The sequence below is a fragment of the Urocampus carinirostris genome, chromosome 8 (genome assembly GCF_059441175.1).
Source record: "Urocampus carinirostris isolate Australia breed hairy pipefish chromosome 8, RoL_Ucar_1.0, whole genome shotgun sequence".
NCBI lineage: Eukaryota > Metazoa > Chordata > Actinopteri > Syngnathiformes > Syngnathidae > Urocampus > Urocampus carinirostris.
In genome coordinates, this window is record NC_142356.1 from 41,378,720 (window position 1) to 41,405,258 (window position 26,539).

The following is a 26,539-nucleotide window of genomic DNA, read 5'->3' on the forward strand; positions in this document are numbered from 1 at the left end:
ACACACACCATGTGATTAGCACCTCTGCTGCTGCTCAACATTGTTAGCAGCGCACTGGAGACTGCTCAAAGCATATCAAACAAATAGTTTTCTTTTCAGTTGACATACAATACAGTTCAGAAATTCAACCATTACAATAGTTTAACAAGATACTTAACAAGTGATCGTACAGCGGTTTTAACTTTTACAATGAATTCAACTCGACATATTCTTCAATCTGAATTTCAACCAACATTATCTTTTTTATATATTTGTGAAAATAGAAATATGATTACTATAACGAGTATAAAAACTGGAACAATATCCTTGCAATGAGCGACACAACATACACACACCTTGAAATTAGCACCTCCGCTGGTTCTCAATATCTATGAGGGAAATAAGCATTTCAGTAGAGTACAACATGCGGCAAAAGTAACATAAATGGCGACAGAAACAAAACGAAAATAAATCCAAACAACTTGACAACACCAATGACATTACTGTGTATGGTGCGAGATTTGTCAGTTGTGGTTTTAATGTTGTCAATTAACCGTTAGCAGCGAATTTCAACAAAACCAAAGTTATTATTACACCCGTTACATATGTAATTACAGACCTGTGTCATACATACGGTTTATTTTTAAAGTATTTGAAAAGGTTGTGGCACAGCAGCTGAATTATTTTATATCTGAGAATGATATTTCATGAATCTATGCAATCAGGATTCAGGACTAATCATTCTACTGAGACAGCCCTGGTTAAGGTAACCAATGATCTTCTACTGGCAATGGACTCCGATGCTTCATCACTATTGCTGCTGCTGGAACTTAGTGCTGCATTTGACTCTGTGGACCATAATATTTTACTAGATTGACTGGAAAATGGATTGGTCTCTCAGGAACTGTCCTCTTATGGTTCAGATCCTACCTCTCAGATAGGACGCAGTGTGTTAAATATGGTGAAATGACATCTGAGCCATTTAGTGTTACCTGTGGTGTTCAGCGGGGTTCTGTAATTGTCCCCCTTCTTTTTTAGCATTTACATGCTTCCATTAGAAGATATTATTCGCAAGTATAATATCAGTTTCCATTCCTACGCAGATGACACTCAACTATTTCTTTCGATGGATGAATCTGCCACACTAAACTGTGGAAATTTGGAGGCCTGCCTCATTGATTTAAAAGAATGGATGTCACTCAACTTCTTGCGCCTTAATTCTGAAAATACCGAAATGTTAGTTATTGGTCCATCTAAATGCCGTGAATCGTTCTCAAAAACTGCTCTGAACATTGACAAATGTAATATTAACCAGAGTGACTCAGTCAAAAATGTATGTGTCATATTTGACCCCGATCTGTCCTTTCAAACACACGTTAAGAATATTACTAGAACAGCTTTTTTTCATCTTCACTGTCCCAGTCAGATGCTGGGATTATAATTCATGCGTTACCCCCGTCTTGATTACTGTAATGTACTACCTTCCGGTCCATAATCAAGAGCCTGCAGCTGGTACAAAATGCTGCAGCGAGGCTTTTAACTAAAACAAGAAAGTTTTATCATATTACCCCGATTTTAGCTATCCTGCATTAGCTCCCTGTTAGCTTAAGATATGGTTTGAAGGTTCTGTTAGTCTACAAAATTATGCATGGACTATCTTTCAGATTTAATTTACCCCTATTATCACTCTGAAAACGATGGTCTACTAGTGATCACAAGAACCAAGAGATCAGCAGGTTCGAAAGTGTTCTCCTTCCGGGCCCGGTGGAATGCTCTGCCCACTGAGATTCGATCTGTAACCTCAGTGGAACTGTTTAAATCTAGGCTTGAAACACACTTTATTCCATGGCTTATGAATGACCTATATTTTATGTTGACAATATCTGTGTAGTATTTGTTATTGCAACATTTGTTGCAGCCTGGTCATCCTGGCAGAGAGATTAACTCATGTGTAGTGCCTTCCCAAAATTTCTTCAATTTTCTCATGTTGAGGTTTTTGAGTTTTTCCCTGCCCTCATATAGGTTCTAGATCAGGGGATGGTGTAATAATAGTCTGTAGTTTTCAAGAATCTGTGGTCTGTGCAGCCCTTTGAGACTCCTTGTGATTAAGGGCTATACAAAAAACCATGACTTGACTTGACTAGACTACAAGGTTCAGCGGCCACCTTAAATACAGACAAGGAATCCGTAGCACAACAGGAAGTCTGTTTATTAGTGAACATTCTTATCATTCACATGTATTTCTGTAAGTATTAGAGATATATTGATTAGCATTAAATAGTGGCAACACACTGCTGATGTTGCTGCACCCCTTGCACAGAAATCTTCTGTTGGGTCTCATATGATATTATCACAACTGTCTGGTTGCAACTCTTTAAACTTGTACAGTATACTCCTTCTCGATTGCATAAATCATTTAATTATGAGTAATGGATTCTATTTTAGCAAACCAATTTGTTGATATTTTACATCAATGATACTACTGTGCATAAACAATTGAGTGAAACATTTTTTTGTTGTTGTTTTGTTTGTTTTTGATGCCTGATAACACAACAAACACACAACTCTTTCTGCAATAATTGAGCAACACAATCCATTCAGACCCCTGCATCCAAAAGCACTCACGATAATCGCTTCAAGGTCACTTTGAGAACAAAACACTTCACTGTAAACAACGTACGAGCCGGTCACACTGATTCACTTCAAAAAAACTTGGGACGACACCTCACTGGACATAGAGGCTATCAGATAAGAACTTTCAGGGAGGACTTTTTTAGACTCATCAATAAAAAGTGATATATGTGTTGTAGCTTTGGCACTCGTAATGATCTTTGACCTTTAACATGATACCTCAGTCGTTTGGGTTTTTAGAATCCTGATGATGCACTGTGTCGTGTGCTTGGACTCTTCCATTTTATCAATGCTAAAGTTAACATTTGCATTTTGATGTTTTTCAGGTAACGTCAGACCATTTTAAAATTGGTTTGATTTAATGTGGGCTGGTTTGATCTTAAAAGGGAAGTCAACGCCATGGTTTTCATACAACAACAAAATTGCATTGGTAAATGAATATAAACGCACTGCATTTATATAGCGCTTTTCCAGCCACTGAGGACCTCCAAAGAGCTTTACAAGACACTTAACATGTTGAAATGTTTTTAAACTTACATAATTACATTTTAAAAATTTTGAAGTAACATAATTATTACCATTTGAAGATACAGTACTTCTAAGGATATATTTTCTTATTTTACATTTTTTAGTGTTATTGTAATATTTCAAACTGGACATTTTAGCTGATATGGGCCATTCCAGAAAGTTCTGTTCTTTTTATGATTGTTGTTGGGTAAAATATGAAAAATACTTATATTTTAGCACATATTTAAGCCAATGGGATGTATTTTTTAGATTGGAGCAAGGGAGTTGTCGTATGAGCTGGAGAAAAACAGGTGCATTTTAGAAGTGAATGAGTGGGTAGCTCCCTTAACCATTAGCGTTGTAGGGGCAACATTTCCTGCGGTGTGTCTTGGGCAAGTACAGCCTGGTGGAGCCCACACTTCCTTAAAAAGATAACCATAAAACTCAATGAACCACCTAAGGATGCGTGAAACAAATCGTAGACATTGTCCAGGAGGCTGACTATGGAGAAGCTAGGGAATTCCCAGCCTATTTTGGTGAAAGGAGCCTTGTGCCCTTTACCCTTGCCCCTACCCCTACACTTTGCTGAGGAATGGAACAAGCCTTGTCTCCTTAATACTGTGTCTGCAGATGCGCAAAATGTATTATCTAGAAAATGTGGTAGTTGACTTCATCTTTTATGGCGTTTGCGGGAGAATACCGTACTTCCAGAACACCAGAAATCTAATGTTCACCCTTAACCTAAAACAAAATTTTGTACATTAAATCCAAATCTTGACCTGTGCATACTTCCTGTTTCCGTTTAACTAGAAATACTTGAACATACGCTATACGGTATTGTGTATATGATCTCTCATAGTGGGTTTAACAATCTCTCATAGTGTGTTTTACAATCTATTTGATACATTTAGCGCTCTAGAAAATAAAAGTGGCAACGGCGTAAAAAATAAGACTATTTACAGCACAAGGTAAAAAGTGTATACATGTGTGAGTTAACTGCTCATGCAGCAATACTGCTGCAACATCTTTTCAATCACCATTATTGCAATGTGGATGAGATAATATTTTGCCTTTTGTTTCCAAGAGCACAGCTCTTCAAGATTTTACTGCAGCGGTTGATAAAGAAAAAAAGGAATAAATTCAGTGATGATTCATAGAATAACATTAGCACTACCACAGATACTTGTGGTAAGTAAAACACCACAACATTAAGGCTCAATCCCATTACTTCCTGTTTCATCTACACTTTTGTTTGTTTATTCTCTTTCTTTATCTCCAGTTTTCCTCAATTGAGTCGGTTCATTCCTTCCCACAATTGCTTCCAGCTGGTTGGTACACAGGCTTGGGGCGTAACAGCATACATGTAATGGTGTTGAGTAATCAGGATGTAAAAAAAATACTGTAAATGAATTTCATTACAGTGACATAAAACAAAATAAGTACCGTAATCAAATTACAGGTATATTTCGTAAACATGATGATTACTTTGCAGGATTGCAAATTGATTTAAAAGCATTTTCATGTTGCACACTACAGGGGACAAAATTGAAGTCCAGTGCATGTTAGTTTTATCTCTTTTTTTCCCTCATTCACCTTCGCTTTGTTTACATTGGCCATGTCCATTCACAGGTTCTTCAAGTTACATTATTTAATACTATAGTATTTTGTTTATGTTACTGATTACATTTTTCCACAGCTATTAGGAACTGTATCCGATTACATTTTTAAAATAATCCTCTCAACAATGTTGGTCAGTAGACCCCCCGGGATACAAAATTAATCCGTACTTAGGTGGGGATCATAAATGAAATTGCTGTATGGTGATGGATAGAAACCCATGGTAATTGGCTAATGCATTCTAACGCCAGCTTAAAACGTTAAATAGTATAAGTACCAGTTTCGTACACGTGTTAAAATAACCTAAATAACAGATACGTGTCATGCTCATAATTTAATTGCTTTTTTATGTTATTTGTCTCAACTGTCGATCGGTTAAGTCCATCTACCTTGGAGAGGGTAACAACCCCTGTGCATTCTACATACTTCTTGATAATTACAAGCTTTGTTTCTATGGTTATTATGGTTTTCCGTCTACTTTTAGCATTACTGCAAGTTTTGGGACTCATAGATACCGTACAAAAAACACAGCATTGTATCACACAAAATTGCAAACTGTTTGTGAGGCACATGCGATTTTGAACTGAACGATTAGAGAGTACAATATCGTGGGAAGTCAATCAATAGCATATCGGCATTTTCATGATGCCGTGACTCAAACCAATAGTGGACCATCCTCTTATATGACATCGACCAATAGTAGACAAGAATAGTGATGAATGAGGCATGTAACTTGCACATCATAAACACAAATAACCTAAGGATTGAATGTTTTAAGATTTTGAGCATTCAAAACTATTTCATGTTGATGTTGCAAAGTGAGTAAAATGCTGTAACAGAATGCCGGGAAATATCATGTTCCACATTGTTACGTGAAAACATCACATTGTGGGACTCTGTGACTCAGGTATCTACTTTAATCCGAAGGAGGCGCTACTATGTAAAAGCTATGGCACTCCGACCTTTCTTGGTGAAAGGAGGCTTCCTCTTCCTCCTACCCTTAACCTTTTGCAAAAGAATGGGACTGTGTTTGTCTCCATGCCAATGTGCATTGCTAGATTAATGTGCAAAAAAGGGGTGAAAGGGGAAAATGGGATTGAGCCTCATCCTTCAAATTTTCAAAAATTCAATTTTTTTTTTCTTCCCCACAATTGCTTCCAGCTGTCAGTAATCCTATCGAGATGGTAGGGCACTCCTGACCTTTTTTTGTGAAAGGAGGCTTGTGCCATTTAACCTTACCACTAGGTTTTGCAGAGGAATGAGACAGTCTTTATCTCTTTGGGAATGTGCATTGCTAGAATAAGTTGCAAAAAGGGGTAAAAGGGACTAATAAGATTGAGCCTTAGTGTTGAAAAAACTTTGCATGGCTGACACATTGTCCAGTCTCGTCAAAAGTTTTGAGAGCACATCAGCGACAAGCCAACATTACTTGGTCATCACGGACAATGAGGTGGCCCTGCACCTTGGTTACAAAAAAGTAAGCGATAGTTAGGAAACACCATTTAAACGTCACTGCGTCTCTGGGTTGACCCTGTCCTGGAAAATGTACAGATTGTTGGTGGCGGCAATGGCAATGATGTTCTCGGATGGGTGCCAGGCCATGTGTAGGATCTTCTTGCTGAAGTCCAAGCTGTCCACGCCTACGTCTCCGCGTCTGCGCTTGCCCCCGGTGTAGATGCGACGGGTACGTAGGACCGCCCGCGGTTTGCTGCTTTCTCGCCAGGCTTCCAAGGTAACGCCGCGGCCGGTTTCACGGTCGAACATCTGGAAGAAGCTATTGTAGGCTCCTGTCATGATTACACTGTGGGTAGACAAATACGGTTTCAGATCAGGGGGTGTTGTAATGGTGGTCTATGCAGCCTTTTGAGACTTTTTGTGATTAAGGGCTATACAAAGAAATGTGACTTTACTTGGCCAGGTGTTATAGAAGTATCACAATGAAATTGTTTATGGATAGAAATGAGGCAGACATCTTAAAACAGGGGGGGTGGTCCCCTTTGATTGCCCATTGATATGTTTATAGGTAAGGCACTCAACATAGCAAGAGTGAACAAATTAATTTTGAACTTGCAAGGAACAACAGGAGGGGATTACAAAAAACCCTTGAGATACAAAAATTCAAATCTGTTCTTATGGTCCTCCGCTGGGTGTTTTCTTTTGGTTAAATCTATAAAAAGTAGATCCAACCTAAAGTGAGTTAAAATTCATAAAACAGCAACAGTATTGGCCGATAGTGACAATAATGTAAATACTGTAGTGCATCATAGTCAAAATAACAAACTTGGTATCTTATGTGATATCCTTTTGCAGGGATGTAATATTAAAAGCAAAATAAACTTATCACCCATACAATCGCATATACAGTATACTGTAGCACAGTCGCTATTTTTTTTTTCAGGTATACAGATTCACGCATTAACTATTATCTTTTTTTAGAATTTAATAGAATTTCAGATAGAAATCTGAAAAAAATACTTGAAATTTATTTTTTATAATTATTGGATTTTCTTAGTAACAGGTAAACAACATAAAGTTCCAAAATTTAGGTAGGTGACAGCTGATTCTGTTCATTTTCTCACTTTAAAAAAATAGGGAATTTTTAATTTTTGTGAAATAACCTGCAATGTCAAAAAAAGTCTGCTGATTTTTGAATGTTCTTATTTTTACAAGAGAAACTACTTGTGAAAAATATAGTAATATTAAAACAATTATGCTTAATACAAAAAACAATTGCCTCAGGTAGCAGATTAATCTTGTGTTTGTTTTTTCTTAGTAAAAAAGGAAAACAAATCTTAAAATGAGTAAAACAATCTTCCACAACAATAAAAAAGAAAGTACTATATACAACTTTTTATATACAGTATTCCCTCATTTATTGCAGGGGGGTTTGTTCCGAAAAGAACTCTTAAAAAGAAATCCGTGAAGTAGTAACCTTTATTTTGTTTACAATTGTATAATCAAATCATTTTTTATACAGTGAAACCAAATAACAAACCCTTTATACAGGCTCTAGCAGTCATGGTTTGGCACACGTAATCCATCTTCTTCTCCAAAGATGGCACCATTCCCCCATTTTCAATTAGACGATTAGCCACCTCTATTACAAATACCCCAGGCTCCACCTTCACGTTGCTGAGACATTTTGATTCCTGAAGACTTTCCCTCGTCAAAAGGACAAGTTTTTCCTCCCACAAACTTTTTTTTCCATCCTCGTTTCAACTTCACCCTCACACAGACCTGCCACTCCAACCATCTTCATCAGTTGCCTCTTCGTCCCTAGATCGTCCGCTCATGTCATTTTTTTAAAATATATTCATCACTCCAAGACACCCTTTCTAGTTTGCCTCGTAACCCTCCCCCTTTAGATCACCTCCTAAGCAGTTCATGTTCTAAACCCCCTTCTCTCGAGGTAAGGTTTTTGTTGCTGTTAAATAAAGGCCCCCCTAGTGGGGTTTAAACACATCTCTTGTATTCCATCCCCTTGTGTCCTGCATTTGGGTCTGTCCGACACTTGTGACACTAGCATTTTTTAGAAAATGAAAGTACTGTACAAGTGTCTATTTTTTTATTTTCTTTTACAAAAAACTACTATACCATAAACAAATAATAAGCAGGGACACTGTTAAGCATATCAAAATGCAAAACACAATGCATCATCCAGATCTGTAGTAAGTACTTAAACTGTGAAAAGTAATACATGTTATGGTGCGGGATTACTGTAAGCAAAAATATTCAGCACGGCTTCCTCCCCCCGTTGTTCTATACACTCACCTGTCTGAACTGTTCCAAACACACTCAAACTTGTCAAAGATGCAATCGTTCTCGTAAAGCGAGCACAGCTTACTCCTTAGATACTCGTGAACCTGGGTCATAGAATGAAAAAAATACAGCTTTTACTGTTCATATTGTCCCTCCAGTGTTGGGCACTTTACTTTAAAAAAAGTAATTTGATATAGTTACTCACTACTTCTTCCAAAAGGTAACTGAGTTATTAACAGAATTAAGCTAAAAAGTAACTAGTTACCAGTAAAAGTATCTATGTGACTTTAAAAGAAGTTTTATGTCAAAGAATTTGAAATTTTCTGTGAAAACATGAAACACCACATTTACTTATAGGGATGGGAATTCCGATTTTTTTCGGGGAACCGGCTTTTTTGGCTCGGGTCAATAAAAAAGGCAGCTCTTTCAGGTCCCAAACAGCTACAAAGAAGATAAAGTACAAAGCATTTTTAACCTTTTTATTCTCAACAAATTTAAAGCCAAAAATACAGAATCCCCCAAAAATTCATATTGACCCACCACAAGAGAAAAAAAAAGGTGTCTCAGAGGGAACCAGCTGTTGATTGGTGGGGAGTCGGCTCCCTTAAAGATTTTTCGTCCACGAACAATACAAGTTGGTGCATACCTTCATTTTCTTTCGGCGCATTAGTATATACTATATTCGTAATGTCTATCTAACTATAAGGTCACTATTTTAAAAAGACGTGACATAAACAACTCGGAGGAGAGCGTAAAACCAGGCCACTGAAAACGACGTCCTGTTTTTAGGGGCACGCCGCCGTTGGCTTTCTGCAGCCTAGTAACGCACCACTTTTGACCATCAGTAACGGTAACGGGATTGTATCAGTGGAAAAAGTAATTAGTTAGATTACCTCGTTACTGAAAAGTAGCGCCGTTACATAATGGCGTACTTTATAACGACTTTATTCCCAACACTGTTGTTACCTGATACGTCTCCACGGGTCCCTTGTCCATGTTCAAGTCCCACACCTTAGCGGTGAGGTAGTCTCGAGTCAGCAGGTAGCGCCCACTGTTGCTAAACTTGACGTCAGACACAGAGGAGATGATCTCCGAGAAGAAGGAGCGGCTCCCTGGATCTTCAGGTTCTTCAAAAACTGAACGGAAAGTCGATGAGAGATACTGTACGAAACAGCCGTTTTCCTAAACGCCTTACGTTTAGTGTGTTTGTCGCAAAGCGCAGAAGATCTCATGTCGCAAAGGCGAAGGGTGCCTTTGCTGCTGCTGTACACAAACAGGTGACAGTGTTGAGGGTGGAACTCGGCCGCTGTTATCACCTCAGTGAGGTCCTCCATGTTGGCCGGCTTGATGTCCACGATATCTGGAGAGAGGTAGTCAAGGGAGTCGCCATACAACACAGGGCTCGTGAACAAGATATGGCTACTTTTATGAGCACATCTGGCCTGGAGATAAAATATGGCCTATGCAAATCTTCTCTATGTTGTTTCAATCGAAGTACATGCAAAGCCGAAGCAATGCTGAAAATGTAAAGGTTCAGTCCGGAATATATATTGCATGGTCTATAGATTTCAGTCACAGTGTAACACCAACAGACCCGATTTTGGCTGACTTCTCGATGGAATCCTGTATGGAAGCTCATTAAAGAATGTATGTACCCTGTTGAGACACATAAAGAAAACGTAAACACCCGAAAATGCCAGCCAAAAATCCCTCTTTCTCTCTCACGCAAGCGCCCTCTGCACAGCCTTATTATTATTTCATAAGTTTGATCAAATCATCAAATGTCAGACAGTGAAAAAAAATTGCTGAAGAATTAGCTTTTGTCTGGAACAATCTTGGGATTTTTTTTCAAAATGAGTAATAAAACAAAGCTCAAAGTCAAAAAGAACGCCCAAGTTCTTAACTCATATCAAGGGTCGAAAATTGTTTGCTTTGATTTTTTTCAATATTATCCTTCTCTACATGTTCAGCATGTTCCCCCATTTTAATCAAGCAATTCACACCTCCAGGCTTAATCTAGACCCAAAGGCCTTAATGAACCCCGGCATGCATTTGCACATCAGTGATCCTCTCCCTGTTCTATTTGTGGCGTCCCCAGGCGTATACTTGCACAGTAAATTATTTAAACCCTTCTTCCACTCCAGAAGAAGAATCTGAATGTTCTAGGTCATCTTCCCCTCCTAAATACTGCACGAAGTACATAACTCAATCTAAAAGAAAAATTGCGGATGCTTTTGAATTTAATAGAACTGTATTATGCATGCACTTATTGTTTAGGGGTTGTTTAATTGTTAGGGTTATATTCCTGCACTCAAAAAAAAAAAAAAACTGCAATCTTGGCATTTTGTTGGGTGTGTCACGTAGAGGGATTACTGTGACATTGCATGTAGATACAAGCCCAAGCAAATATGCTAAAAATGAGTAGCTTATGACTATGTTGAATTTAGAATGTGTAAAGGAACTCCAGAGGCATGTGTGAGATTTTAAAATGTGTATTTTTAAAAAGTAATAATACTTTAAGTAATCATTGAAACTTAATATTACATAATAAATAGTATTAAATTAATGCTGGAATTTTAGGCAAATATAAGTACTACACATAAAATAAGTGGTATCTTTAAGAGTCAATCCTTTTTAAATGAAAATTGATTATTTATATTTTTAAAAAACAATTCACAATAGGCTCTAAAAAGAAACGTTTACCAATTAATTGTATGAATTTTTCTGATTTTAAGTATCATCATTCTTCTTACAAAAATACTTTCAACTTTTAATCATCTTTTTCAAGGGCTCCATATTATGCTAATTTTATTTATTAAAAATAAGTAATTAATTATCTGTAAGACAAAATAATTATATTGTATTATATATATATATATCTGGGACACTATATATATATATATATATATATATATATATATATATATATATATAGGCAGCACAGTGGTTAGCGCATGTGGCACAGTTCATGTCTTGGGAACCTCTTGTGTGGGCTCAAATCCAGCTCCAGACTTTCTGTGCGGAGTTTGTATCTTCTCCCCGTGCTTGTGTGGGTTTCCTCCGGGCACTCAGGTTTCCTCCCACATTCCAAAAACATGCGTGTTAGGTTAATTTGCTGGTGCAAATTGTCCCTAAGTGTGAATGAGCGGGCGAACTGTCTGTCCCTGTTTGCCCTGCAACTGGCTGGCAACCAGTTCAGGGTGTCCCCTGCCCACTGCCCGAAGATAGCTGGGAAGGGCTTCAGGACCCCCGCGAGCCTGCTGAGGATAAGTGGTGAGGATAATGGATAATATGGAGGAATGGGTAAGTGTTAAGCACATTGTAAAGCGCTTTGGGAGGTCTTCTTTGACTTGAAAAGCGCTATATAAATGCAGACCATTTACATTTATATTTACATTTCAATTATTGAATTAATGATTTAAAAGTATTTCAGCCTTTTTTAATGAAAGGGTCTACCTGAATCTGGGAACTTATATATTATATATTGTCAAAAGAGGCAAAAGCTTTTTAAAACTTCAGAAATGACACCCAAATGTTTTTATTTGTATTTTGTATTTTTCGTATCGCCTTAAACACCTCGTCTGTGACTTTTGTTTTAAGTAAAATGACACCAAAGTGGGTTTCCTCAATGTTCCTGGGCTGATTACAGTCGGTGGTTTGCTTTGGCACCAAATGGTGCCTGGCTTAGGCAACATCCAGTGGAAATATTTAAAATGGCAAATGATGCAATGTAGCTCATTTTTCTCTTGTGCTTCTCTAAGGATTGTCTTGCAGGCCACATAAAATTATGTGGCGGGCCAAGAGTTCGACACATGTGCTTTAAAGTTTCAAAGTGACTAAAATGAACTGTAAAAGATACTGAAGCTGCGGTCAGTGATGCCAAGGTGCCACATATTGATGCGGAGATCGTCGGCTGACAGGTAAGTCTCCCCGTCGCTGTTGACCGAAATAGAGTTGACGTGGTAAGTGTGCCCATTGGAAAACACCCGTCTAGGACGAACGTCCACCATCAGGTCTGTCGGTCTCAGAACCGGCACCTGAGCATCACAGAATAGAATAGATTAAAACAGAAATGTCTTCATTGTCATTAATCGTGACAAAATATACAAGATTAGACGTGGCACTCTAAGATGAACAGGTAATGAATATTAATAGTAGTAATAATAATAATAAAGTCTTTAAATCGACTTTAAAAGACTTAAAATATTAAATATATATGAATATTAGGAAAGACTGCACCGTATCGTGAGAACAAGGAATGTTGCATTGTACGTTGTATGTTGTGTATATAGCATCTCATTTCATCTCATTAGCTGCACTGCTTATCCTCAGTAGGGTCGTGGGGGTGCTGGAGCCCATCCCAGCAATCATCGGGCAGTGGGCAGGGGACACCCTGAACTGGTTGCCAGCCAATCGCAGGGCACACAGGGACAGACAACTCGCTTGCTCATTCACACCTAGGGACCGGCCAATCCACCTGAAATGCATGTCTTTGGAATGTGGGAGGAAACCGGAGTGCCCGGAGGAAAAAACGCAAGCACGGGGAGAACATACAAACTCTGCACAGAAAGTTCAGTAGCTGGATTTGAACCCACACAGGAGGTTCCCAAGACCTTAGAACTGTGATGCACATGCGCTAACCACTGCGCCGTGCTGCCCTGTATATAGCATTTTAAAATTGAAAATAAGGTTACATTTACAGGCGAAGTTGTTGTGCACCCCTTAATTTGTATGTTCAATAGAAAAATATAGTGCAATAAAATTAGAGACAACAATGTAAAACAATGTAAAAAATAAGAATAAAGAAATAAAATATAAATTTAATTTTTCTCCATTCATTTAAACAATGCTTTAATTTCTGCATTTAACGATGCGTTGTCTTTTGTGCCCTACTTAAAGCAGTGTTTTTCAAGAAAAAAATCACTTAACTCGTTGAAAAATCTCGAGACAATTGAAATAGAATAATAATTAAAATAATGCTTATAATGACTAATATTTGCCAGCGGAATATTTTGAGCGTCTATTGTTATTTCAAACATTTTCCCTGTGAAAACAATCACAACAATACTGAAAATTAGACAAAAATTTGGGAGGGGGTGGTGTAATTCAGATATCAACTACACAACAAAATTACCAAAATGTTCGACTCGCCCTTCTACCTTATAAAATAAAAAAATAGTGAGGAAGTGCAATAATAGAATAGTTACTCTATTGATCACTGGAATACAACATAAAAACTCAACACATTTCTGTTAATAGTAATTAATTTGGCATACCAAAGTCTCATAGCACACTAGTTCGCCAGAACACACTGGTCAACTGATAAATTTATACTTAGACAGTTATGTATACGAGATAACACATCAATTAATTTTGGAAAACCCTCTCTTTTTATTAGTTTTCTACGTTGCAAAAAGCAGATCAACCCTAATGAGTGTGGAATCAAAGAACAGCAACATGACTGGCAAATAGTAACAATTATGCAAAAATGCACAATCTCTAAATAATAATCCAAACAGCCTAACCCTGCAGGGAATTTACAACAGTGTAGTCGAGAGGGCAGGTAATTACAATAATATAAACAACACTTGCAATATTTTTTCTGGTGTTTCCGGAGAGCAGGGAATTACAATAATTCAATCAAGACTTGCAACATTCGTTCTGGGGATTCCGGAGATCAGGGAAATACAATCACCTAAACAAGTCTTGCGATATTTTTATTGTTTGAGGGTGAGGGGGGTAGTTCGAGAGAGCAGGGAATCGAAATAGTCTAAACAAGAGTTGCAATATATTTTAGCGGATTCCGGATAGCAGGAAATTGTAATTTGGTAATCCCGAGAGCAAGAAATTACTGTAATCCTAACAAGACTTTTAATATCATTTGGGGGGATTCCAGCGATCAGGAAACTGAAATGATAAGCAATCTTATTTGCAGGTCTTTAATAGTCAAAATAGAACCACATTCTTCATTGTTAGAACGCATTAACATTAAACGTTTTTTTTTATCGTCAGCACGGCGGGGCAGTGGTTAGCGCGTGTGCGGCACAGTTCTGAGGTTGTGAGATCAAACTGTCCCGTGTGGAGTTTGCTTGTTCTCCCTGTGCTTGCATGGGTTTCCTCCGGGCACTCAGGTTTCCTCCCACATTCCCAAAAACATGCATGTCAGGTTAATTGGTCGGTCCAAATTGTCCCTCGGAGTGAATGAGCGAGTGAGTTGTCTGTCTCTGTGTGCCCTGCGACTGGTTGGCAACCAGTTCAGAGTGTGCCCTGCCTACTACCAGAAGATAGCTGGGATGGGCTCCAGCACTCCCGAGATCTACTGAGGATAAACGGTGCAGATAATGGATGGATGGGTTTTTTTTATCATTAAGAAACATTGACTTAGAGTATCATGCATTAGTATGTGTGAACGTCTTTTTGTGTGTACAATTGTGTGTCCATTGACGTGTCCATTTGTGTGTCAATTTGTGTGTTTGTGAGTCCACCTGCAGGGAAGTGATGGTGGAGACATCCTTGAGGCGACCCTCCTCATCTTTCAGGTTATACCCCTCCGGTCTCTTGTCTCTTTCGCTGACCTTCCACAGTTTAATTGTCTTATCTGTGGCAAGAAGAATTCAAGGAAAATATTCAAACACAAAGTGACCAATGTCCAAGACTTAAAACAACCCAGTTGGAGAGTAAATGATTCCCTTTTAGGGTGACGTTTGTAATCAATTCACAGCTGATATATAAGAGGAGTGTCCAACCCGGTCCTCGAGAGCTGCATGTCCTGCATGTTTTTGGAGTTTCTCTGCTCCTATACAGATGATTCCAATCACCTAGGTCATGATCAAGCTCCCACACAGCTTGCTAACAAGCTAAAAATTTGCATCACCTGAGATGAAGAAGAGAAACATTTAAAACATGCAAGACACGCGGCTCTCTAGGACTGGGTTGGAAACCACTAATATATAACTACAATGGCCCATGTGATTAAATTGTTAGTTGCTATGAAGGTCATTTTTTCTTTTGATGGTTTTTGTAGTCCCTTTACTGGTTATGCTTAGCTTTATACAACTTTTGTAAAAGCCCATTTTTGGAATATTTGTCGACGCTTTACATTTGCTATGTCTCTCATGAGGATGAAGAGGTCAGCAGTTGCTATGCAATTGTTACGATTTTTGGGGAGATTTTTGTAACTTCTTAAGTTTATATATCCTGTTTTGATTACACTGTATTCGTAGTAAAAAAAAAAAAATTGGTATGTCCCTAGCAATTAGGTTTCTATGTATTAGCTATATCCTTTCTGGTATTTAAATTTGTATGTGTGGCGCTGTTAGGTTTAAGTCCCCAACATTTATGATAAAACGCTCTGAAATAAAAGACAAAGAGAATCTGATTAGTTAGAATCTTGCAAGGAGAGGATCGGAGAATGTATACCGCCAATCACCCAAATCACTCTGAAGAAATCTCCGATCTCTCCCTTCTTTTTATTAAGGTTTCGCCCTGTCGTACATGAGTCTCAATTTTCTGAAGGGAGGGGTTCTATCTAACTAATTGAGACCACATTCTAACTGTTGCTACGCAGAGTTAATTAATCTTCTTTCGCACGCCTTGCTTTCCGCCCGATGATCACAGCTGGTTTCTGTCTGGACACTTCCTTTTTTCTTTCAAGGCTTTCGGTGAAAAACAACTTGAGTTATTGCATGCCAGGTGAAGTTGTTTCTCATTGGTATGTAAGATGAAAAGAGACAGACTGTACAAAGAACAACTCATGGCCTTGAAGAACAGCTTATGGCTGAAAACTCTACAAAAAGGGCTGAGAACACTTATAACATTTTAATGCCAACTGTGGGATAAATATATGTATATAATTCCAACAGGCGCAACAAGGGTTGCTGACTAGTTAAAATGCTATATTTTGGGATTTTTATGTTGTTTTGTAAAGCAGAAAAAGTGAAATACCAGTATATCACCACTAGGTGACATAGTCTCACAGGTCAGAGAAGGGTGCTTGGGCCAAGTCTCACGGGACCTCACGTGATTTAATGAGACTAGTTCAATAAATCACTCTTAATATCAAAAAGTAAATGGTGTCATGTGAGACTGACATTTACCACAAAACAACAACAACCAAAAAAAAAAAGAATATGTGTATATATATATATATATATATATATATATATATATATATATATATATATATATATATATATATATATATATATATATATATATATATATATATATATATATATAAATTTAAAATTTTAAAATTTTCAATGTATTTTCTTCTATGTTTTAACTGTAATTGTGGGTTTTCAACCTGTCTCTTTGCCATTTCTGTAAAGCACTTTGACTTGCCTTGTGTATGAATTGTGCTATACAAATAAACTTGCCTTGCCTTGCCTTTTACGATTCAGATGTTTCTGTTTGTCATTTATGTTGGTCCTTTACAGTTGCCATTCACCTCATGATGAAGTTGTCAGTTGTCACACTGGTCTGTTGTGATGAATTGTTCCATACCATAGATATTAAGTCCCTTGTGATAATGTTTGTACAGAAGTAACTTTACAGTTACCATGTATTATGAAGTCTTCAGAAGCTATGAAAGTACTTTGTGTGCGTTTTTTACTAGTCAGTCAGTCACTTTACAGTTACTATGTCCCTTGTGATTTTGTTTTCGTTTTTTTAGGTATTGTGCCCCTTGTTGTTGTGTACAACAGTAGATGTGCAGTTTTCTGTGTGCTAGAGTTATCCGTTTCAATGCTTTTTTTATGACGCTTGTGATGAAGTTGTCCGATGCTATGCAGGTCCCTTGTGATGATTTTTACTAGTCAGTCACTTAGCAGTTACTATGTCCCATGTGATATTTGTTTTTTTGCTATACCGGTTTTATATCTGTTGTAATGATTTTGTACAGTATTAGCTTTACAGTTGTGCGAAAATGTCAGTTGCTATGCTGTTTCTGTGTGCCCTGTGAGGATGAGGAGACCTTAGACCAGGGGTCAGCAACCTTTTCGGTGTGGAGTGCCACTTTCAAATTTCCTTGTGAATCAGTGTGCCGCACCAAGATTAATGACTTGCACAGCAATTCTTTTTATATGCAACAGAGCTGTAATTTTTCGCCAGTCCAAGTATCCAACAAGGATATACATTGAAATCGTATAACTGACCAATTTATCTTCCACTATTATTGTTCATCAATAGACTAAAAACTGAATGTGAGCAACACTTGGAAAGGCCTGTAGACATCCATGACGTCAACTTTTTACCACAAAAATCAACTAGAGTCAACCATTCTTCATCAACAATGAACTAAAATAAAAAAACAAGTGATATTGACAGCTCCCATACTATTCATCAATGAAATCTTATTGCAAAAAATATCAAAATTTGAAACGCACTCTCACTTCTTTAATATATTCGCCATCAGTAAATGGTTTTCTGTGCTGAGCGATGCAATGAGCAATGTCATACCTTGCTTCAGTGGTGGTGTTTGTAGCAGTGACAAACGTTTTCAGGGTCCGTGTTTGTTTGCCGTACCTGGACACAGCGCGTTTTAATGTCTCCGCCTTGTCAGACTCATGCTTGAATTCATGTTCATGTTTTGTCTCGTAATCATGTTTAACACTTGATGTGCGAGGAACAAAGTTCTTGAGGCATAATGCACAAACAGAACGGTCTTTTTCTTGCATAAAGCCCCAGTCATCTGTCCACGCTGACTGAAAAGAACAAGACTTTTTCGCCCAAGGAGCTTTCGTGAGTCATTCATTTATCGTTGGCTCGGTTAAAACACGGATCTCTCCTCCTCTCCTCAGCGCCGCCCAGACATACGCTCACACATCATGGAGCAGAGGAGGATGGGCACTACCGCAATGCCTCAAAACTACATAGTGCGCGACTGAAAATGTCTAAATATCAGGTAAAATGTGCATTTCTTTTTTAGGAAAAAGAATCATTATTATTTTACCGTGCACTCACGTGCCACTGGTTAACCCCTCGCTTACCTCTGCTGGCACGCGTGTCATAGGTTGCCGACCCCTGCCGTAGACTATACAGCAGCTATGTTTCTATAATTGGCCCCTCTTATTCAAGTAGTTGTGTATCTCTTTTATTTTGTCACATTGGTTTTTATTCTGTCATATTTATAAATGTCATTGCTAAATTTTTGTCTATTTTAAAATCGTTTCCCAACTCTTGTCTGCATTTGGGAAGGTATGGTGGTCGCAACTCACCACACATGACTCGTGATATTTTTTCATCGGCCAATGTCTGCCACACTTTTGTCTAACATACCTAGCAACAGGACGTGCCTATATCTTTTGCAGTCTCAATGGTGTTCTTACCATTTGTGGAGAGGAGAAAATGTGCGGCATTCTGCTGGGGCAGCCATTTAATCTTGTTGATTTTCTCCTCAATCTCCAGACTCTTCAGGTAATCAAAATCCGGCTCATGGCTCTGGAAGGTGCTGTAGACGTTATACTCCCCCGAGTCCCCGATCTCCAACACCTCCTCGGACTCCCCTTTAGACTGGAAAATACACAGTAAATTGACTGGAGTTAAATACGCATTGTAAAGGTGTTTTAACTCCTCTGGTGTTTTTTCCAAAAATGATCAGGGTAAAATGGGAAAAAAACTCCAGTGTGGAACTAAATAGAGTTTACATAGGTTTTACACGTTTACTTTCATATAGTCATTTTAGAGTTAATGCAACAATGGTAGGAATGAAATACCTTTGCGGTGTAAAAAATTATAGAGTCTTTGAAACAGGGATGTCAAACCCAGTTTGGCTTGTGCGGGTCCAAACTTTCGGTTCTCAAGCAGACTGAATCAGTAAAAGAATGTGAACTTCAAATGTTTGACCCTAAACACAACCCATTTTAGAGCAGAGTGGTTTCAGGAAAGAAAGAGGATATGTGGATCAGGTGTTTGCAGTACGACCTGTGTGAGAAATATTTTGCAAAAGGTAAGGATGTTTATTTGGCTTTCATGGACTTGGAAAAGGCGTATGACAGAGTTGATCGAGAGGCGTTGTGGCAAGTGATGGTAATGTATGGAGTGGGTGGGAAGTTGTTGGAAGCATTGAAGAGTTTTTATGTGAACAGCAGAGCATGTGTAAGAGTAGGGAGTGAGACAAGTGAGTGGTTCCCCGAGTGTGTTCCCTGTTTGAATTGCGTGAGACAGGGGTGTGTGATGTCACCATGGCTGTTTAATGTGTACATGGATGGAGTGGTGAGAGAGGTGAATGCAAGAGTATTTGGCAGAGGTGTAGAGATGATGGATAACAGTGCAACGGTGTGGCAGGTAAGTCAGTTGTTGTTTGCAGATGACACAGCGCTTGTGGCTGATTCTGAGGAAACATTAAGGTTGGTAACGGAGTTTGGAAGAGTATGTTATAGGCGTAAGTTATGTGTGAATGTTGGAAAGAGTAAGTTAATGAAGTGTTCACATGATGTAGTGGACATGGCGTTAGAAATAAGGTTGCATGGACAGGTGCTGGAAGAAGTAGAAAGCTTTAGGTACTTGGGTTGTGATTTGGCTGCAGTTGGTGGAATGGAGTGCGAGCTATTGCACAGAGTGAATCAAGGAAGCAAGGTTTTGGGTGCTCTGAGGAGAGTGATGGGCAACAAGAGTATGAGTATGGATGTTAAGAGGGGACTGTATGAGAGTGTGATTGTGCCGACTGTGTTGTATGGTCCAGAGACTTGGAGCCTGAACGCAGATTTAAGAAGGAAATTAAATGTTTTTGAGTTGAAGGGTTTGAGGAATATGTGAGGAGTGACAAGATTGGATAGATTAAGGAATGAAATTGTGAGAGACAGAACTGGAGTAGTCGTGGAACTGTGTGTATAAGAGAGTACTCGGTTGGTTTCGACACATGTAGAGGATGGATGAGGAGCGAATGTTGAAGAGGGTCTACAGAGCAGAAGTCAATGGAGGAGACCAAGAGGAAGGCCGCGATTGATGTTATGAGTGCACTGCAGGAAAGAGGTCTAAATCTAGTGAAAGCTAGAGCTATTGTTGGTGATAGGAATGATTGGAGAAGTGTTGTAAAAGTATAGTAGGATGTTTGGGCGCGTTCTAAGGGATGGACAGGGCACCTGTATGATGAGGCATCGGTAAACCAGTGAAAGCTGTCAGGCCCTCCTGTTGAACAAAAGAGTGTGTTGTGTCACCTTGACCCGAGTGACATGGCCGCTTTCTTGTGTCCCGTTTCATCTGGAGGGACGAAAGCATGACCAACGTAGGTGCCGAGGTGCCTAACTTGTTCGGGTGTTTGGGCATTTGGGTTGGCCATGGTCCTAAGATTTTTGTGTGTGTTTTTTACTACTTTTCCCCTTTTATTTTCTTTGTTATTGTATGTGTTTGTCTTGCTGTCGGTCACCCTTCTTGAGGGATATGGCCAAGGTATAGATAGATAGATAGATAGATAGATAGATAGATAGATAGATAGATAGATAGATAGATAGACAGACAGACAGATAGACAGACAGACAGACAGACAGACAGACAGACAGACAGACAGACAGACAGACAGACAGACAAGGTATAGATAGATAGATAGATAGATAGATAGATAGATAGATAGATAGATAGATAGATAGATAGATAGATAGATAGATAGATAGATAGATAGATAGATAGATAGATAGATAGATAGATAGATAGATAGATAGATAGATAGATAGATAGATAGATAGATAGATAGATAGATAGATAGATAGATAGATAGATAGATAGATAGATAGATAGATAGATAGATAGATAGATAGATAGATAGATAGATAGATAGATAGATAGATAGGAATACATATATTCATTGGGGTAGTGTTAAAATTGATACTTTAGGTCAGTTTTGAATTAACACTGGTTATTTTACAGTGTAGTCCAAAGCTTCAAAACCAGATTACAGTTATTTGTGGTTTGTTATTTTTTAAGCCGCTTATCCAAAGGCATATACTTCAAACCTAAATATCAAATGAAATGCTTAAAACGGGGACATACAATTTAATTTTGCTTTATTTGTGATTGTTTCAGAACCAGTTTGACAAGACTATTCTATTTCAAAATAAATATAGCATGCAAATGGCTGCATGTATATTTAGTCATAAATGAAAAAAAATTGATCAATTGACCAATGCGGCCCCTGACTCCAAATAGTTGCCCATCCTTCGAGTCGAGATGAAATGAGTTATAGAAGGTATGCAAATGATCAAATAATCGGTGGCCCCAAACTCTAATTTTGCTTCGGGCCCCATGAAGGCTCAGGCCCTGCGCTTACCTCTGTTTCCCTCTGGAAGATGACCACTCGGCCTCCTTTATCCCCCGTGGCCAGAAGGTCCCCCATCTGGTTGAACTCCACCGTGGATATGACATCAGCTTGGAACCGAAAAATAAATCAACAAAGACCGATTTCTACATCACTGAGATTCTTTTTGTTTTACCTTCAGTGACATAGTCTCGTAGGAAGGTGTGGTTGATCTTGGGGCTCTCAGCGTCCTCGCCCATCTGAAGCCGGATGGGCTTGCCCCGCCAGCGTGCCCGTCCTGAGGGGAAGGGTCCGATCCGTTCTTTCACTTTCCGTCCAGGCTCCGCCCATGCTGCTACGGCCTACCGCAGGGGCCTGGAACAAGGCATCCTGGGTAACCGGTAAACCAGAAAGGGTTGGGGTAGGGGGAGAAGAAGGAAGCTACCAAATCGGGGATGGATAATGAACTGGAGGGGAAGAGTTTACAGATGACGGAATGTGTGTGATTTGTGAGAGGGGGGGGTCGGTCGGGGATGATAAGGATGAAAAGTAGAGATGTTAAAGTTAAAATACTGTAGAACTCCGCGATATGACATAAATGCTTTCTGAGGTGGGGATCATAAAGCGGAATTGCTGTATAGCGGCTGATATAAACCTGTGGTAATGGGTTCCCCTGGTACCTGGTACTTTAGTGTGACATGACTTCAGCTGGTATAGTGACATTAGTGGGTGGATCCAAAGGGCAGAAGCCTCGGTGATGGCGAATTCAAAATTAATCTGATTTTGCTATGATTGTTATGCCCTTGGAAGATTTTGTTGCTTTAATCACCTACTTATTTTTAAAGGTGGTGTCTATAACTTCAAAATATTCTAATTGCTGACGCCATCTTCTGGCAGAAATCATCATTGCAGCCTCTGTCAAGCTGCTTCAGTGGCGCGTGCACGTACGAGTATTACTTAGCTGTGCTCAAAAAAACGTTTCCTTTTTGAATTTTTTGGGGGGGTGTTTGTTCAGCAATTGGATTGTATTTTGAAACTGTCCTTATTTTACTTTCACCATTTTCTTCCTAGAATAAAAAAACAACTAGCACCAGCGTTAAATCACTATCCACTACTCCACTACTCCAGCCTGATAAAATAATAATAATAATAATAATTTCCTTTGTATTGTCATTCTTTGTAACAATGTACACAGAACGAAATGTCGATACACCTGACCCGTTGTAGCGAGCCGATGCAGCCGCAGCCAACAGAGGGCGCCGCCATTTTACCAATTAGGTATGACTCGGCCGAGGCGCGAACCAGCGACCTCCCAGTCTCAAAGCGGGCACACTACCATCTAAAAGATGAAAAGGGTAAGATAAAAGCAGATAGGCGCAGCCAAAAAGAAAATCTATACATAAATGATCTTTTAAATCAGAGGGGCATTATTTACATATACCTTATAAAGAAAATATTTAATTTTAAACTTTTTCAAACCATGCACCCCACTTATGAAAATAGTTCCAACCATTGATTGGATAGGGCAATGAAATTTAGCAAACATAGTTATTTCTGTGACTTCTTTGAATTTTTGATATTTGCAAGCTTTATTTACATTGACTGTTTTTGAAGTTCTATAATGAATTAAGCTAATGTGTTCAAGTAGCATCGTCCTTGACTTGAATCAAATGTGATATAAATGAATAATTTGAATATAATACTCGGAAAGTTTCTAGACAGTCAAAAGGGACGGGGCTAAGATAAGCTCCATCTTTTTCCTGTCTGCCCTTTTTTCTTTCTACTTTAAAATGTCAACCAATCAATCAATGGTAATCATGATTTTGCGTCTCCCTTAGCATTTCTGCAAATCTTGGGACCCATTTCAAAACCAAATTAAAAGTTTTTTACACAACAATCTGCACTGAACGACAATAGAGAAGTGGAGCATTTTGGGAATGAATTCAGCCAATAGCGTGTGGGCGTTTTCATGATGCCTTGATGAAAACCAATAGCACATTAGCACTTTATATGACATTGATTAATTGTAGACAGGCATCTTAGAGAGAGACTACGGTACATATAAATGTACTTGCAAAGTTTGAAATGTCTTTGAAATTTCTTTTCATGCACAAAAGTTTTTGTGTATGCAAATAAATTTGTTGTTGATGTTTTATGGTTGGGGGAAATGCCATGAAAAGGGGCCGGAAAAAATATCTTATTCCACACCATAAAGTGAAAACAGGGTAAGGTGGTTTCGCCTTATCCTGGGGTTCTGTCAACTCCAAGGCATGACCTCCAGTGAAAGCTACCTGCGATTATGCTAATAGTCTTACAATGTACAGTAGCAGGCAGAAAATCCCTCAGGTGATAAAATATGAACATGCATAAACCTTACTCCGTCAGTAAGAATCTACAAAAATAAAAACATTCAGTATTCATTCTACGATGTACTGCAAGGGTGTGGTAGCTTGCCCCTGCAGTACTTTCCACATTGCTGCTCGCAAATAAAATAGTCCTTGATGCAGCATTCCCTGCGGCGCAGGAGCAAGGGAGGTAGACAGGCCTCAGCACACCTACCGGTTCGAGCTCTACCGCCGTTGCGGGATTCTTGACAGGGCCCTAGGGATTTTCTGCGCTGACCCAATAAAGATGATGGATGGGGGAAAGTGGGGAAAAGAGAAACCAGAAAGGAACGGAGAATTAGAAAGGAGGATGTTCAGAAAAAAGGAGGATGTCCAGTGATGCTGCTCAAGCGATACTGTGCAGCATCCAACGTGTCATGGCAGACAAATCTGAAGCGGCCAATCACAGCCGAATCCTAACAAATTCCGCCCACTGCAGCTGATGATGTGGAAGAAGCCAGCAGGGGGCGTTATTGAGACGTCAGTACTGTAATGCGTAATACGGCTGAAATTTAGATTTAAAATGTTAAAAAAAGGGTATAATGTATTTTTATTAAATGGTTGTGTGAAGCACTAAAAATATCTGACTAAAATCTATATATATATATATATATATATCCTGGTTTTGAAATGGACCTACGAAATCAATTACTTATTTTCCTTCATTCTTATATCTGGTTGTTCCATAGTTTCCTATTGACAGGTAAGCATTTTCCATTCAACTGCAGTCATATCAGTTTTCTTTCCTGGATCACCCTCCTCATAGGCAAGACAGCCCAACAAATTGGACTGTGAAGAAAAAAATATATATGTTCACAACGATCTTATCCTACGAATATAAAATGTATATTTGTATGTTATTTCTTCACTCTTATCTTCTGAAACATGTTGCTGCTAATGTTATCACACAAATGCACTATTGTTCTGATGCACTTACAACCTAGACCAGTCTACAACCACTACCTTGAAATTATTGCTCATCCACGCTGATATTCTTTTTTATTTTGTTTTTAAGTGTATTTTTCCTCGTATATCCTAGAATGACACGTCTAATGTAGTCGTAAACAATGTTCCCTAGGCTGTTATTAATAACATTCCTGTCATTCTCAGCAAAATGTTCCCCTTTTAATTGATTACAATTGTGATTATTAATAGCCGATAATAAACCTTATAAACACAGAGGATAATATGTGTTAACAGCTTTATTTTATTTACCAAAAAAAAAAAAAAACCGAACAATTGTTTCAGGATTGTTCATAGTTTTTCCCTCTTGCAGTAAATTCAGTGTTGTCAATTACACGTAGCAGTGTGTTAAAAAAATGTCCCATACAACAATTGTTAGACAATTTGAAAGGATAACAAAACCGTATAAAATACGAACGTAGTAGTTGACAGGTATGCAATAAAGGCTACTCTATTCTCAACAAAGATATTAATGTATTTAATTTATATTCTGTCACCATTAAGAAACGTAAATTACACATTTTGATCATTTTACATATCTTATCACGTAACTGTCAATATGAATTTTATACAGCTATAGTCGAGAGCGAGGTTTTCATCCTCGTTCTACCGTTTTTGTTTTTTTCTCTGTTTACGGGATTTTACCATACAAATTAGTTTATTACCTTACAAATCAAATTGCATTTTAACACATTTTTTTATTTGCCTCCAGTTTGTTTAATGCAAAAAAAGAAATAAAAACCCTGGTAGGCATGTTATTTTGTTTGTTTGTTGCGTTTTATTCAATTGGGTGTACTATGTGAGGGGTTTTGGACATCAAAACAAATATTTTATTTACTTAAGAATTTGTTATTTGTTGTGTATGTCTTTTTGCAGTTTCGGATTGTTATGTGGGGAAAATGTGCTGTTGTTTTTTGCTCATTGTGCTTAGAATGTTTTTAAACAAAATTTGAGTTGCAACTTGTTTTCTGAAACGTGCTTTACAAATAACGTTTGATTTTATGGCAGTTCCACCTAATAGCAGCAGCAAGTCAACTGCAGGAGAGAGAGTGGGAAAGGTGAGATGGCACAACATTCATTTGGACAGGTAACTTAAAATTAGTTTTATCTGGTTATATCAGTATCAGAAATATTTTATTAACACTATTGAAACATGAATATTTTGTTTGTTTGTTTGTACATGATTCAATTGTTTGTTTGTTTGTAAATGATTCAAATTGAATCTTTTCTTCCGGCGCCGTCACGAATGGCAGCCACTCCAGCAGCTCCGTGTTATTTTCGATTGTTCTCGATTGTTCTCAGCTCAGGGATGCTGCTGGAAATGTGAATTTCCCTTCGGGGATGAACAAAGTATCTATCTATCTATCTATCTATCTATCTATCTATCTATCTATCTATCTATCTATCTATCTATCTATCTATCTATCTATCTATCTATCTATCTATCTATCTATCTATCTATCTATCT

The 26,539-nt window shown here is 38.3% G+C and overlaps 1 protein-coding gene across 1 annotated transcript; it reads right to left on the reverse strand.

The window, feature by feature from the left end:
• Positions 1 to 2,163: 2,163 nt before the first annotated feature.
• Positions 2,164 to 24,478, reverse strand: ppp2r2ca (protein phosphatase 2, regulatory subunit B, gamma a). The gene is made up of 10 exons (XM_088342720.1): positions 24,284 to 24,478; positions 21,921 to 22,191; positions 21,758 to 21,855; positions 18,822 to 19,005; positions 14,979 to 15,091; positions 12,353 to 12,530; positions 9,689 to 9,853; positions 9,460 to 9,629; positions 8,506 to 8,597; positions 2,164 to 6,535 (listed from the first exon to the last, which is right to left on the reverse strand). Exons 2-10 carry the CDS (start codon positions 21,982 to 21,984, stop codon positions 6,244 to 6,246), a joined length of 1,356 nt encoding a protein of 451 aa, XP_088198846.1. The 5' UTR covers positions 21,985 to 22,191; positions 24,284 to 24,478; the 3' UTR covers positions 2,164 to 6,243.
• Positions 24,479 to 26,539: the final 2,061 nt, after the last annotated feature.

Coding starts and splice junctions, on each gene's coding strand:
- ppp2r2ca (XM_088342720.1), bottom strand. CDS start 21,984: ATGGGCGAGGACGCTGAGAGCCCCAAGATCAACCACACCTTCCTACGA. Junction 9,630..9,688: donor TTGCGACAAACACACTAAAC/GTAAGGCGTTTA, acceptor CTTTCCGTTCAG/TTTTTGAAGAACCTGAAGAT. Junction 6,536..8,505: donor GTTTGGAACAGTTCAGACAG/GTGAGTGTATAG, acceptor GTCTACCCACAG/TGTAATCATGACAGGAGCCT.